The sequence below is a fragment of the Chelonoidis abingdonii genome, chromosome 8 (genome assembly GCF_003597395.2).
Source record: "Chelonoidis abingdonii isolate Lonesome George chromosome 8, CheloAbing_2.0, whole genome shotgun sequence".
In the NCBI taxonomy this organism is placed as follows: Eukaryota; Metazoa; Chordata; order Testudines; family Testudinidae; genus Chelonoidis; species Chelonoidis abingdonii.
This window is the reverse complement of record NC_133776.1, coordinates 18,650,848-18,666,865: the sequence shown is the minus strand read 5'-3', so window position 1 is coordinate 18,666,865 and position 16,018 is coordinate 18,650,848. Positions and strand designations below refer to the sequence as shown.

Below are 16,018 nucleotides of genomic sequence, written 5' to 3'. Positions count from 1 at the left end.
CCAAACTCCCTCCCAGAGCTTGCACCCTTCACCCCCTCCTGCACCTGAACCCCCTGCTCCTCCTCCCACACTCCAAATCCCTCGGCCTCAGCCCAGAGCCCGGACCCCCTCCCACACCCCAACCCCCTCCCTCAGCCAGGTGAAAGTGAGTGAGGGTGGGGGAGAGTGAGCAACGGAGGGAATGGGGATGGAGTGAGCGGGGAAGGCCCTCAGGAAAGGGGAGGGGTAGATCCTAGGTTGCACTTAAATTCAAAAAGTGATCTTGTCTGTAAAAAGGTTAGAGACCACTGCCTTCCTGAGAGAAGGAAATCAACACTCTGTCCCTAGCAGTACCTGCTTATGGTCCCATTGCCTCAGAAGCATGGGTACAGGACAGCCCATTCTGAAAGAGATGCTGAAAGGATGCTGCTCATTTAGAGCAAGAGGAAAGCCTAATAACCAGGAGAAGCATTAGGCTCTGGAGATCTCAGGTAACAAGGCAGAATATTTGTGTGCTTGCCATGAACCAAGTGGGGACAGCTAGTCATCAAATGAAAATGATGCAACACCACCAGTGCACTCAACTCATTTACTTCTCTGTAGTTCGCTATGAATATCACTGCAATTCAGAGTAATGAAGTGAGTTTGAGTCACTAATGAGCAATGATTGCTTTGCTAGCATATGTAAGCAGCAGCCATCTTTATATGGTAAATTTATGTTTCTAGACAGAGCCTCAGAACACATGCAATGAGCAGTCTTGATATGAAGAGACACTTTTTCTCCTTTTTTTCAGAACGTTGCTTCTGTCTATGACATGTTCATGGTCATTAGTGGGGGGTTTTCTTTATGGTTCTATAGCTGTTACAAGGCAGAAAAATATATTTGGTTCTCAGAGTTTCAAAGGGAATGACACAAAGATACAAAAGCAATTTATCCCATCCTATTCCCACCACATTAGCATAATTTTACAGTGAACAACTGCTGTATAAATGTACAATGTAGCATCTGTATACTGGCTGGATGCAAAAAAGAGAATGCCTTTTATTTACTTTTTATTCTTCCAGAAGCTCAAGCAACATTAAAGAATATTTTTCCATTAGCAAAAAGCAAAGGGAATAATGCTTTATAAGGCCAAGCAAGCTAAACCTGTGGTAATTACGTGCTTTAGGCACTAATTTTACAATGGTCTCAACGTGGACTTAGATTCCAAATGGGATTCAGCTTGGCTTCTAGAGATCCATCATTGCAATGCCACTGCAGGATTGGGGCCCTAGTTTGCAGGAGAAAGCAAGTAATTTCTCCAGCTGTGCTGTATCTTTTAAGTAACACACATTTTCTCCACTGATGTGCAGCCAGATCTAAATCTTTTCCTGAACTGAGTTGCCAATTACTCAGTGAGTTACTGTGCTTGGAAAAAATTAGACTTTGATAGATTTTATCTCCAGAAACTGAGGCAAAGAGTACTTTTTAAGAATGTATTTCTTTCTGCATTTTTTTATAATATATACAGTACCTGTCCCAGCCTGTAACTAAGATAGTCCTCTTTAGTATCATGATCTGGGAGATGTCAACTGCTCGGTCTCTTCCAACATTGAGTTTATGGTAACAGTGTCCATTGAAATCCCAAATCTTCAATTAAAAATAAATAAGTTATCCATAACCTCTCAGTATAGGCAAAGCAGAAAATCATCTGGCAATTTAAGGATCAATGAAGAAATAAATCTGTTGGATCGGATTTCCCTCATACCTTGACGTAACTCAGAAGTAACTTCATTGAAGACAATTCAGTCTTCATCAGAATCAGGCTCATAGGATTGAATAGTAAACAAATAATAACGATGCCTCTCCATAGCTTTTGTACAACACTTTTCATCTATAGATATCAAGATACTGTAAAAAAGGAGGCAAATTTGATCCTCCTTCTATAGATGGAGAAATGGAGAGACAGAGATGAAATGACTTGTCCAAGCACAAACAACATGGCAGGAATAGAACACTGTGGCAGAGCCAGGAATGGAAGCGAAGTCTGATTGTTCCTTCAGTGCCTGCCTTCCCCGCCCCTGCCCGCCGCCTCTCTCATATGCACATAAACACACATTGTGATGACCTACATGTGACAGCTTCTTTATCCAGGGAACCCCTTGAAACCATATGCAAAAGTGCATTTATTTTGCAATTTGAACATCTTTCTGACAGTTACTTCTTTAAAATAAGAATCATTTTCCTGCCATAAAAGACTTCCCTACCTCACAGTGAAGAATTCGTGAAAAACAAAACAAGACAAAAAACTGTTGTGCTGGTCCAAGATCTTGAATTGACATGTTTGTGTCTTGGACCAGTGACATTTTGAAGGTCTGACCTTTTAAACGTAGCCAGTTGCAAGACTGAACCTTATAATCATGACAGTCTCATTTAGAGAAAAGCTATTTTGGGTACATTTTAAGCCATCTAAAAATTAATTTTATTTATATTACATTAGGACCTAGAGATCCTAGGCTCCATTGTGCTAGGTGCTGTACAAAGAGAGACAAAGAGATTACAGCCTGCATAGAAGAGACAAAGGGCAAGAGAGTTTCCAAATGGGAAACCAAGACACAGAGTCACTGAGTAACTTCCCCAAGGAATTAAATGGAGATTTCTCAAGTCCAGTATCTTAAGCACTAGACCATGAGTCCTACTTTTCCTGTCACACTGAAATTTGCTCAGCTGGACTCCCACTAGTGAGGAAACATCTTTACAGGTGAAGGGAGACAAATAGTTCTAATTTTTAATAAATTCTCTGGAGTGGTGTTAAGGGCTTTCTGGCACTCATTTGAGTTAACCTCCATAATTCACCCATGTTTTCACCAATTTATAGTCATCCTATACACAATGCAATAAGCTCTGTTTATGCCACTCACCCAGGTATGTGCTTCAGCTTGTTATTAATTAATTTACAGTTCATGGGCTCCTGTAAATTAAAATAACATTTAAAAAGACATATGATTTGGGAAAATATTGCTCAAACATTTCATTTTACGTATAAATCTACTGGATACAGCAATAATGTATGTATGTAGTGATTTGAAATAAAATGTATTTGCCCTTTAAACACAATACATTCATTTCACAAGTTGGTATTCCACCTTCTTACATAGATGTGAGTTTTATATTCATAGGAGTCTATTGGAAAGGCACTAAAATAATTTTTTCATAAGAATGAGGTTTGGGAAGCTTCCTCTTCAAATTGTACTGACAGTATGAAATACTGAAATAAGACATTGCCATCCTGTAGTATTACTGCTGGACAGACTTACCCTGTGCTTCCTGACACTAGCTCAAGACTCTGTCTACATCCTAATTGCAGATTTTCTTCAGTTTGTTCTTTGACTAAGGCCTGAGTGACACACTGTTTAGAATGTGGGTTTTTTTACTGAAATAGTTACACTGGTACAACAAGTGGGGACACAATTATTCTGGTATAAAGGTGCCTGTACTGGTATAGCTTATTCTGCCTACCAAATAGGAATAAACTACACTAGTATAAACCGCCTTTATGCTGGTATAAGTCCCACACACTCGCATTGGGCTGGTTCTGTTGCTTTAACTATGCTAGTATACGTAACACGGTACAGCTTTTGTATTCAGATAAACCTTTAGGATGGGTATTTTGGCATGAATTGAAGCCATAACTTTTCCTTCTCACCTCCTAGATACTGAATGTTTTGTCCTTAGGATTTCCACTGCTTGGAAATAGCAGAGTGCTCCTTGGGCAGCATTTAAGGCAGGCCACTTCTAATCAGCCAAGGCCAACAGTATAACTCAGTACAGTCCCAAATTTCAGCACACAATCTGATGTTTAAGAATGTGTTTATTAATCCTGATCTTCTCACATTAGAACCCGGCAGTCAAGGAAGTAACAAGATGAATCAATAGAGGACATTTTGTCTTGTTATCCAGAAAGGTGTTTTTGGGAGATGCTCAACTGCCAAAAATACCTTGAATGATACCTGAGATGGGCAAAAACTGAAATGATAGATGCAAATTCCACACCACTCTCCCCAACTGCCAGATTTTGGCAGAGTTTGGTCCAGATTCCAGAATTAGTGGCTTTGTCTTATCTCTATAATGGTACAGAAATCCAAACATTGGATTTGGATCTGAACTTTATGACTCAGGCCCATCTCTACCACAGACACAAATTAAGAAGCAAGAAAATTGAGAGACAGCATGGCACAGAGGATAGGGCATGGTCCTGGGACTCAGGAGACCTGAATTCTATTGCCGGCTCTCCCACTGAACTTCTGTGCTATCTTTGTTACGTCACTTTTCTGTTTTCTCTCCCACACCCTTTGTCTTCTTTGTTTAGACTGCAAGCTCTCCAGAGCAGGGTCCTTTCATATTTATGTTTGCACAGTGCCTAGCACAACAAGGCCCTAATCTCAGTTGAGACCTCTAGGAGCCACCATAATATAATAAATAGCTACGTCTGGCTAGTTATGTCAAAATTAGCCAAGTCTAGGGAAATGGTCTCTCAGGTTGGTGATTTTCAGCAACTTCAGCCAATAAAATAGGAAGAGCCAGAAATCTGTTTAGCAAACCTATTAAGATTTTTAAATGGCTTGAATTTAGTGTGCATTAAAGTGAAAGACTAACAGCACTGGCTTAAAACCTGTCTTAATGTTGGCCAGTGTTCTGTCAATACATCTATATCCTGATCTTAACAGCATACACCCTTGGTATTAAGCACAAGAATCTCTCTTTAGTAGAAACTAAAGCACACGTTATTAAATTTTATGGTGGTTTTGTGATGTGATCAAATTCTCACTGAGATGATTAAGAAGATTTAAAATTCATTTTAACTTTCAATAAAGCAAGATTTGAATTGATGTGCCCAGAGGTGAAAGGCTAGTGTTTTAACTAATCTAGCCACCATTTCAAAATAGTTGTTTTACAGTCACGCACTGGCTACCATGATAATATGCCCTTGTGTAATGACAAGTGAGTGCTCCAAGAAAAGCAACGGAAATGTTTGTCTGGTGATTAAGGCAATAAGGGCCATGTGCTGTATGGAGTCATAGACTGTAATGAAACTACTTGGAAGGAAGGAAGGGAGGTAACAAAGAAGGAAGTGTTCCATAAAGCACTGTGTGTATCCAAAGTGTTAGACAAGCAATTAAATTTAACTGCGTTTTCCCAACAGTGTTAGGATTTCAGTCTCTAGTTGCTGAGTTCATCCCATCTCCTCTTTAACAAGGCCAATGGAAAAACCAGCCATTGTTTAGGAACTGAGTGTTTTGGCACATTGTGGAAAAGACCGCAATGGAAGCAAATAGTTTGAAATGTTTTCCCCTCACACCTTTACTGTTCCATCTGTGCTCCCAGTTAAAAGCCTTGTCTCAGTAGCATCCAGTGTCATAGTGCTGATCTCAGCATTGCCATGGCAACCAGTAAACTGTTTGATTTTCTGCCCAGTGTCTATCAGCCAGAAGGTAACAGTAGATTCTGTATCTGAGCTGATTACCTGGGAGGAAAAGCAGAAATTGAGATGGAATTTAAAATCTTTATATAAAACAATAATCTCATACATATGTGCACTGCACTTACATAATTAGTAACATCTGAAATGCAAATCAGATAATTTTTGCATTGATTTTCCCCATCTTTTCCCTTTCATCTCATTACAAGCTTTATCATTCCCCACAATCAAAGTTTATGGGCAGGTCTGTTCCTTGTAAAACCTGTATCCACAACTAGTTCCAATTAGCCAAAGAGCAATAATTTACTCCCTGTTATCCTTCAGCACAGAAGACAGGTGACCACAGCTCCCTCAGGAGACAATATTCCAAGTTACATGCAGGAACTAGAAATGTTCTCAGCAGGGATGAAACATGTTCACAGCCCTTCAGCTTGGAATCTTGCATGCATGTTCGACCGAAAGCTTTGTGCTAAGAGGTCAGATAAATCTTCCCTGCTTATTTCAGAGAACTGATCCACAGAGTAATGGATCTTTAAAACTACATCTCTGGAAGGGGAAATAGTTTAGGGAAGTTCTCAGCATACATTAGCCTCAATTTAGAATTCAGTAGTGAGACCAGACATTATAAATTAGGAAGAAGTCCATTTGAACAGATTATGGTTATTTCTTTTTTGGCATGTGGTGTGTTTAACTGCTCAAAAGAGATGCACTCACTCTTCCTTCCATTTGCTGTATATTTACTACTGGGTGAAATCTTCAGTCCTTACCTCAGTCCTAATTCAAGCAAGATTCCCACTGAAGTCAATGGGAGTTTCGCCTGAAAAAAAAGCATTCTGGGATTTACATTTTTTTTTATTAGTAGTATTATTTGCCTTTTATGGTCATCATTAAAGAGGTTAAGGTTCATCAACAGTCACCACACTGGTATCACTGTTATATCTCTATTCTTACTATAGGAAATAACAGTGATATCTCAGTTAAGCATGGCAACTGTTGCCAAGTGGTGAATTTTTAGATGGCACCCACTCACTATACACATGCTTTTATTTAATCCCTTCCACGTGTAAATTAATACACAATAATTGCTGAGTTTCAGTCATTCTTCAGTCTTTTCAAAATACTTTTCCTCCTCGTTAAAATATGATGCTCAAAAAGAGAGTTGGCTATTTCTGCTAGGAAGGAATCCAATTCCGCCCCCAGAAAATGGTAATCAATGAGTTCTCAGCAATCTTAACAAAATCAATTTTTGTTGATGATGCAATTCACATTTCAAGAAGTTCAAAGACATGTGCCCAATATGTACCTGCCAGCACCTGTGGAAATTTTATATACAATAGAATATTAGGTTGGAAGAGACCTCAGGAGGTCATCTAGTCCAATTCCCTGCTCAAAGCAGGACCAACACCAACTAAATCATCGCAACCACTTATCTTTATTCAGAATACCTCTGACCACAAACACAATGAAGTACAGCTTCTGTACAGCTCATGTTCTCTGACCTTAAACCATTATGGAATTATTCCAATGACAGTGTTTTTTTTATTAGTTCCTAGCAAAATAAACAAACAATGGACTCCCTTGATTGTTTAAAAAAAAAAAGAATATAAATCCAATGAAATAAGCAGGCTTCCCTTCAAATTTTAGTAATTAAATGAGGCTATCTCGTTGAGAAGCAAGATACTGCAAATGTATTGTGTTAAATTAGCTATGTTGCTCATGTCCTTAAAAGCATCACCCAAAGGAGACCCAAATTGAACTCTAATTATAACCAAGTCTGCTTTGAATATAAATTCTGTGATTTGCCTATGTTATTCTAAACTCTTACTCTATTATCTAAGGAGTCCTAGATAATTTAAAAAAGGAGTGTGAGACAAGACAGCATTGTCTAGCCATTAAGACAGACGTGAGAGTAAAGAAATGTAAATTCTGTTGCTGACTGCCTCTGCCTTACTGTATGATTTTGGGGGAATGCCGCAACTTCTGTGTGTTAGTTTTCCCCATCTGTAGGATGGAGTTAATAATACCTACTTACCTCATGAGGCCTCCTTAGTGCACTGAGATTATTTAAGGACACCGTACACACTGAAAATATTACATTAATATTAGAGATGGCCAAAGGAAGAGAGACTCTGGATGAGTGTTAAGGCCAGGGATCAGACGTCAAACTCTCATGAGATGTTCTTGTGAGATTTCATCCCCAAATTAGAGAAAACTAACAGAATCACTTGATCTCAGAAGAGTTTCATCTCATCTTTCGGAGAATGACTACCACCAATTTCTCACAGCAATGGTCGTCAATCAGAACCTTCAAGCAGGGCCAGCCTGTTTAAGATCTCCCCAAAAACCAGAATGTATAGATGAGTTTAAATCCAGTGATTTGAATTTGACGCCCCCATTTCCTAGCTCTTCCAAAAGCACAAGGTGCTTTGGAGTAAAGTCTTTGGTTTTAGTCCATCTCCAATTAGTATTATTTATTTTAAGTAATTAGCAGACTGTAAATACCTAGCCAAATACTGATGCATAGGCTGGCCACTTGAACCTGATCTCAGGGAAATATTATGGACTGCGTTACCAATATTAGCACTAACCAGTTTTGCTAGATATGCTAGTAACTACTAAGCACAGTGAACTTTTTTGGCTAATTCTCTGTATATAAGTGTTACAATAATACACAACATAAGACTATGAAACCATAGCATGAATGCAGGCCTCAGATGTGTTCTCAGCCAAAAGGTGTTTATTTCTATATCAGTTTGACCGTGAATCCATGAGTGTTGTTAGACCCATTGAGTTTAAGAAGTTCAATAGAAACTACTTGAGGACTAAGGCACTGTGACAAGGTTACAGAGCCAGGCAATAGCAGAGCTAGGGTTAACACTGAGGAATCCCAAGTTTCCCAATCTCGTGCTCTATCTAATGTACTTTATATGGCCCCCATTATTATAATACCCAGGCATCTCGCAATCTGTAACATTTATCCTTCCTCCACCCCTGGGAGGTGGGTCTGTGATATTATCCCCATTTTACAGATGGGGAACCGAGACACAGAGAGACTAAAACCTGAATGCACAGAAGGAGTTAGATGTTGTGACACTGAGTCCCTGGAAAATCACTGCAATCCACAAAGACTGTGTTAGATGACTAAGCTCCTGTACAATGAAGGGGGAGACATAGGTGCCATAGTCTTCAATGAACTAAAGCCGGCCTGCTAAGCAGAGAGCTGCCTAAGCTAGTCAATAGAAGATGACAACCAGAGTGGTGCGTGCTGAGTGCCACCTCTCTCATGGAGACAGGTACCTAAGTCCAGGCTGCAGGGATGTCCCTAGCTGTGCTTGTGATTCACAGCTGGCAACCCTCTCTGGAGTTAGGTGCCTAAGCCATTTTAGCAAGATGTGAGGAGCAGGAGGAAGAATTCCATCATAATTTTAGCCTAGTGGTTAGGGTACTACCTGGGATGTAGGGAAACCCTGGCTCAAGTCTCGCTTCCACCAAGGGAGCAAAGGGATTTGAACTAGGATCTAACATGGGGTGGGAAAACCACAGCCCAGGAGCCGCATCTGGCCCTCCAGATATTTTAATCTGGCCCTTGAACTCCCACTGGGGAGCAAAGTCCCCACTCCACATTGCTTGCGCCATTCCACGTTGCTCTCGGAAGCAGTGGCATGTTCTCCCTCTGACTCTTACACAAAGAGGCATCCAGAGGGCTCTGCACACTGCCCAGCCCCAAGTGCCGCCCCCGCAGCTCCTATCGGTTGGGAACTGCAGCCAATGGGAGCTGCAGGGGCGGCACCTGCGGACAGGGTAGCGCGCAAAGCTGCCTGTCCGCACCTCTGCTTAGGAGCCATAGGGGAGACATGCCACTGCTTCTGGGAGCTGCTTGAGGTAAGCACTGCCCGGAGCCTGCACCCCATTCCATGCCCCAACCCCCTGCCTGATCCCACTCCCACCCTCTGAACTCCTCAATCCCAGCCCAGAGCACCCCCAACCTCAGACCCTCGGTCAGACTCCTCACCCCCCCACACACCCCAACCCCCATACCCCAGCCCAGAGCCCCCTCTTGCACCTTGAACTCCTCATTTCTGCCCTCACCCCAGAGCCTGCACCCACAGCCAGAGCCCTCACCCCCTCCTACACCCCAACAGACAATTTCATGAGCATTCATGGCCCATCATACAATTTCCATACCCAGATGTGGCCGTCAGGCCAAAATGTTTGCCCACCCCTGATCTACCATCTCTCCAGGCAGCACTCTACCCACTTGGATATGGTATAGTTTGATGTGGAGCTCACTTAGTCTCTCCTGTTGAAGCTGTTGGACTTTGGTTAAATAATTAAAGAGCCATTGGAGCAGGGAGACTGGATTCTGGGTGAGAGCTCTAACCCCCAGGAGTCATTCTCATGCTTGTGTTGTCTCCCTCACTGTCCCAAATGACTCTGTACTACCACTTTTTGAAAGCATAATAATCCAAGCCCTCCTCTGGGACTGCCACTGCATTATAGCAGCATCCAGATAGGTTGTCACTGCAGGAAAATATGGCTTACTGCACAGTAACTTGTTGTGTAGACAAGCTTTACAACAAAAACACAAAGTTGCCTAAGATTTCTCAGCAGGTCCATGGCACAACTGGGAGTAGAATCTAGGTCTGCCTGAGTTCCAGACTAGTGACCCAGCCACTTAAACCACACTGCTACCTCTTTCTGGATGGCATATACCATTTTGCATCACTCTGTCTATGCTATTGGTATTTAATTTGTAATAATTATTTTGGAATTAGATACACTTAGAGGGAAAGTAAATTACCTACCTCAGAGAGTTGTTATGAGGATTAAGGGTGGCTCTGTGCTCCAAAACTACGATGCATTAAGCATTATTACCACTGCCAAAGTGATCGTACATATGAGCCACACTTTTATCCCTTAGACATAAACTTCACAGAATGCCTGCATCTTAAAGGAATGAATCTCCCTTTTCTTCTGTCTCCCTTTCTCATGGCTCACAGAAGCCTTTAAAATCAATAATTTAACTGAAAACACATGCTGCTGATTAGCACAGCCTCCAGCACCTCATACTGCTTCTTTCAAAAACATGCACCCTAAGGATGGGTGGTGGATTCATATACTGTGACTTGGTTAGCAGCTGGGCCCAGGAACTATGATCTTCAACAGGAAAATACAAAGACTCCTGAAGTCCTTTACCAAACCCTTTGTTAGAACAGAGATTTCTCTTTTCCTCCACCTGCCTTTTCTCATGGACCCTCACTTCACATTATTTCATTCCTCCCATCTTTTCTGGCCTTGCCTTTCTCTTATTGAATCCTTCTACCAGTTTCTATCTATCCTTTTTTAATGTGTCCTTTCTCTCTCTCTCTCTCTGACCCACTCACCCACCTCTGATTCCCTGGCTTGTCCAATGCCTAGTACACAGAGAATTCCAAGGCACTCCCTCTCACCAGAGCCAGTGCAGCTGGTATGCTCATCATAGCGATGTCATGGGACACAAGCCCTGCTTGGGCCCTGGCTAATCAGTATTTTTATTAATAATAAAAATCTATATTATAATATTTTACCATGTCCTAAATGGTTTTGGAAACTTAAACACAAAAGGTACAAGCATCCTATCATTCCTCAATGAAATGCAGCTACCACAAGGTTGAAAACATGACCCCTCTTTAACACCACACAGTCACAATGCACAACTGTTTAACGAATGAAATGAAGACTATGTCAGCCAAGTGGAGATGCAAGAGGGATTTAGGTAGGCAGAATGCAATGAGCAGAGTTAGAATCTGGCCAGGACACCCAGCCTAAAAACCCTACTCTTTCAAAAAGCACCACAAGCTCTCCAGTGATTACAAGAGGTCAGGACATCAGTTTCACATCTTAAAGCAAAGCACCTTTAGCAGCACATTTCACCTTAACTCCAAGCTGAGGCATTTCTTCAGTACTGGTTTAAGGACCAGCCACTGAGACTATTCCTTCCTGGACCAGCCAAATTCTGCTGACCCAGTCCAGTCATGTTTGGCTTGTGAGATCTGAATGGATTAAAGCTCAACAACATGTGACAGGGGCTTCCACTACCTTAAAATCTCAATCCTGCAATTCACAGTGCCTAGAAGGCTGCCTCATCCACGTGAAGCCCCACTGACTTCAACAGGGCTTCACATCTGTGCTACAGTTCACTTCCATACTACAGATCGCAGAGTCAGGCCATAATTGGTTATCCTGCTTCCCTTTAACCCCTAGTGCCTAGAAGGAATGCTCCAGTACCCATCTCACAAACTAGTCTTGCTGATCTAAATACACACCATATTTTGCAATGAAAAAATTAAAGTTCTCCATAAGTTATCCAGTGCAGCTGAATTAGACTGGTCACCTGTATAAACTATAATGATTTTGCAACAAAATTTGGCCCCATGAGTGGCATTTTAAAAAGTAATTCTATGTAAAGGGGCTTTTCCTAAACACACAAGCTTCTAGCAGAAGAGGAATACAGCAATACTTCCCTAGTGATAATATAATAAACTACATTCCCTTAGACTGGGTGGGTTTCTAAAGCTTGAACAAATGCAAACATTTATTTTTAATGTAAATTCATTGTCTGTTCCACCAAAGTGGGCTTTTTTTATTGTTTAATTTACAGCATGGGTTGTTTCTTTGACCGCATGCAGGAAAGCTGCTTTTTTTTCTTTTTCTTTTAATCACTCAGGCTACCGCTACCATGCTTTAAACGCTCATTTGTACCAAACAAATTGCCACCAAAAACCCATGATGATCTGTTGATACTCCATATCACACCACTTTGTGCTCTGAGGTTTGCCTTAGCTGAATCTCAATCTGTAGATAAAAGGGGCTGGTTGGGCAGAACTCAGGAAAATCTATCACAGAGACATTTCCCTGTATAGTAACTGTGGTTCTTCATTGAGATGCAGGTAGTGCTCTGATACCAAAGACTGCAGTGCATCATTAAAGCACTGTGAAGACAAACAACACTCTTAACGCATACCAAGTGGTATTACATTTAACTGAATCATTTTATTATGAATACATCCAGGTCTTCCACAGTATGCCATTTGTGTAAAATGTTCTAGCAAAAATGAATCTTCACTAATTACATTTCATGCATATTTCAGAACTATCCTCAGGGATACTGTAAGGTGGCTATAAAGAGGAATTTTATAATCAAGTTCATTTGCAATTGGCAGTTATACCAGGACTAACCTACACCAGAGATAACCCTAGGTCATCTCACAATAGTGGTTTTATTTTTATCATCTGTGTTTCTTAGAAATGTTGGGTACACTGATATCTTATATCACTTTTTAACACTGAACCTTTATTGGAAACCAAACCACTTTTCAAAGATGATAGAAGGTTTAAAGAAAGCAGGTAGTTTACTAGTTAAATTAAACTGTTGGGATACTAGAATACCCACAGTCCTTTGCAGTAAGTCATACAGAGACTGTAATTAGCATGCTTTAGTATGAAATAATTTTCACCAAAAGTAAATGGTCTCTCCCTCTCTAATTTAACTTTCTGAAATCAGATTAATAAAATCACCTTGTAGTAATGCACATTTTCAAGTTCCTTATCAGGAAAATGCAGAAAGGTTCTTTATTCCCTCCCCCCCACACTTTACCTGCTTAAAGACTGAATTGTAAAGAACACAAGTAACTGCTTTCCCGTGACTTGTGACCTTTCTGCTGGTTTCCTGCTTCATTTCCAGTAACATCAGCTGGTTATTAAATGAGATAATAAGCCGTCCGTGAGCTTCATTAAAATAAAGGGCGGATTGGAAGTCCAGACTCTTTGGAAATGAGCCCGCAATCCTCTGGATGCACAGCTGATGCTGAATATCCCAGAGCCTTAACACCTGTGCACATAATGATGAAGAAATCACACATTATCTCCATTTTTTTTTTGCTTCAGAATGCACTGCAATCAATAGTTATTGCAGTGATAGCTCTGGCTTGCTTCATTTGCCTATTAACATCTACCACAAAATACAAGAGGAAAGAAACCATGTTTGTTCAGTTTATTTTAGAAAGGGTTTTCAGTGAATATTTTGTTTTATTGATATTTGTATTATAACCAAGGTCAGGGCCCTGTTGTGCCAGCCATTGTACAAATGCATGAGGCAACCTCTGTGCTGAGGAGTTTTCAGTTTAGCAGACAAGACAGAGAAAGGGTGGAGTGGAAACAGTGACTTGTCCAAGGTTTTACATCACTGTAACACCACTGGTTTCCTGGTTTATACCGGTGTAGTTGAGAGGAGAATCAGAGCCACTGTTGTCTAAAAGCCTCTGGCAGTTACCCTTAGAAAAACAATTAGTGAGTCAGAATAGTCAGAACAAGGTTGAAATATCAACCTTGTTGTGCCTATATTGTGCTAGTGTCCTCAGGGAGTTGGAAGTGTTACATATGAGCTTTGCATCCACTAAGGGAGGTTAGGAACAGTTAAAATAAAAATCTCTCTCATAGAACAGTATGAGTGTTGACACATGAAACTAACAGCTTAGTGGCAAATGGTCTGTTGTGTATATAAATAAAAAGGTAATTTTTATGCCATTATTTACTTGGTAGACTGTAAAGGCTCATTATAAATATACAACAGCTATAGCTAATAAGAAATGGCCCATTCTAGAGGAGAATAAAAAGGAGCTATTTTTTAGCTTTTTTGAAAGCATAATGCAGCAATATATCAGCAAGTGGATGCAGAGAAGTAGTTGCTATGCAAGCTTCTTCAAACAGCATTGCCAATGCACTTGCCTTAGTGTGCCTCACTAACCTGGCTCTCTTTTTTGCACTGGGTTTCTCACCAGAAGCAAAGACTAACAAATGTACTAATGTGCTAAGTTAAAGCCCCTCTCCAGAGCAATGGTCATTAGACGTGCATCCAAACTCATTGAGCCTACAGGTCTTCTGTCATAAGTAGATAGGTAAGGTAAGGGTTAAGTTTCTTTTACCTGGAAAGGGTAACCAAACACCTGACCAGAAGACCAATCAGAGAACTGGATTGTGTAAAGTCAGGGGCGGGAATTTGTATACTCGGGGTCTTTGTTGTTTTCTCGGCTATGGGTAAACAAGTTTCCTTCTATCTCCCTCTTATCTCAAATATTCTCCTAAACATCTGTGAGTACAAAGGAAAGCAAAGTAATTCGGCTATGATGAGCTTTGTGTTGTATTTACATGTATGTTGATTTGTTGGACTGGTTTAATCGGGCTATCTTTTAAATCAGACTGTTTATTCATATTTTCTTATAAGCAAGAGCCTGTATTGAGTTTCTTAATGCAAGATTGTTGTTTTATATTTTCTTTCTTTTTTTTCTATAAAGTTTTCTTTTTAAACCTTGTGGAAGTTTCTTTTCCTAGTGAGGCAGAGGGGGGAGGGAAAAGCCCAAACTCTGTGTCTCACCTTCCTATTGTCCCAGGGCGGGAAAGGCTGCAGGACAAAGGGAGGGGGAATCTCTTGTGTGAGCTGACTAGGTGAATGCCTAGCCTCGGGGAAGCTAGATTGCCTCTCCGGTTGTATTCAAGGAGTGAAGTATAGCATTGCACCGGCTAACCCAGGAAAGGGGGGGAAGCTGGGAGAGGAGAGAGAGAGAGACCCAGGGGTCTGGGTCTTGGGGGTCCCCCAAAGGAAGGGTTGGGGACACCAGAGAGAGGAAAGGGGGGTCAGGCCCTATAATTCCTGACCTGGTGGCAGCGAGAATATCCAAGCTGGTAGTGAGCTTGGGGGAGTTTCAATAAAGCCCCAGATTTTGGACGCTAAAGTCCAGGTTTGGGACAGGAGGCTTTATTACATCTTCGCATACAGCAGGTCTCATCTATTTCAAAAACCCAAGCATTAGGTGACGCAGTTATTTAAAAGTTGTCACAGCAGTGTGGTAAATCCCGGAACACTACCAGAGGGTGGGCTGGATAGGCAAAAGCATCAAGTAAATAATACAGAGACAAGCAAGAAACAAGCCCACTGGGGAGAAAATGAGTAGCCATGGAGCGATAGGGCCTGGAGGGCTGCCATCTTGACCCAGTCCTAGTTGGAATCCTGAGTATTCCCATACTGAATCTGTTCTATGGATATGGAGCTTCTGTCTCCAGGTCTGTGAACACATCTCAATTCATAAGCAATACATTGATTCAAGTGTTAAAACATGTGACTTTTGTGCTGTTTAAAACAAACCCACTATCGCCATGAATTATCCATTACAAAACATGGGTGCAATCAGTGACTCAGAATTTCTCTTGTGCTGTCAAAATTCTGCCTTTTAAAATGGTGAATATTATCTCTTTGCATCCCTCTCATGCCACATAACATCGGATGGCAGAAGTTTGTTGTGGTTTCTGCTGGTAGTAAATCAGAATGTGCTCTTGGTAGCAGAGGGGGCTTGTTGTTTATTATATAGACGTGGAGACTCAGATTACCATGCATGCGTCAGAGTGAAATAGATTCATACTAATGCCAAGAACAACAAGCACTGTTCTGTGTATAGCATAATGGTTTAGCAATGAAAAAGAAAACACAGTTTTAATACGGCAATTGAAAGAGATACCGTAGTGTTTAATATTGGTGCTGGCCTCAC

General features: G+C 41.1%; 1 protein-coding gene across 1 annotated transcript in view; it reads right to left on the bottom strand.

Annotated features, from left to right (window-relative positions):
• WDR49 (WD repeat domain 49) overlaps positions 1–16,018 on the bottom strand; it is a 70,126-nt gene that overhangs the window by 25,732 nt on the left and 28,376 nt on the right. The window contains exons 7-9 of the mRNA XM_032776777.2: positions 13,075–13,308; positions 5,319–5,483; positions 1,494–1,609 (exon numbers count right to left, since the gene is read on the bottom strand). Coding sequence (XP_032632668.1) covers positions 1,494–1,609; positions 5,319–5,483; positions 13,075–13,308 — 515 coding nt within the window. The remainder of the gene's footprint in view (positions 1–1,493; positions 1,610–5,318; positions 5,484–13,074; positions 13,309–16,018) is intronic.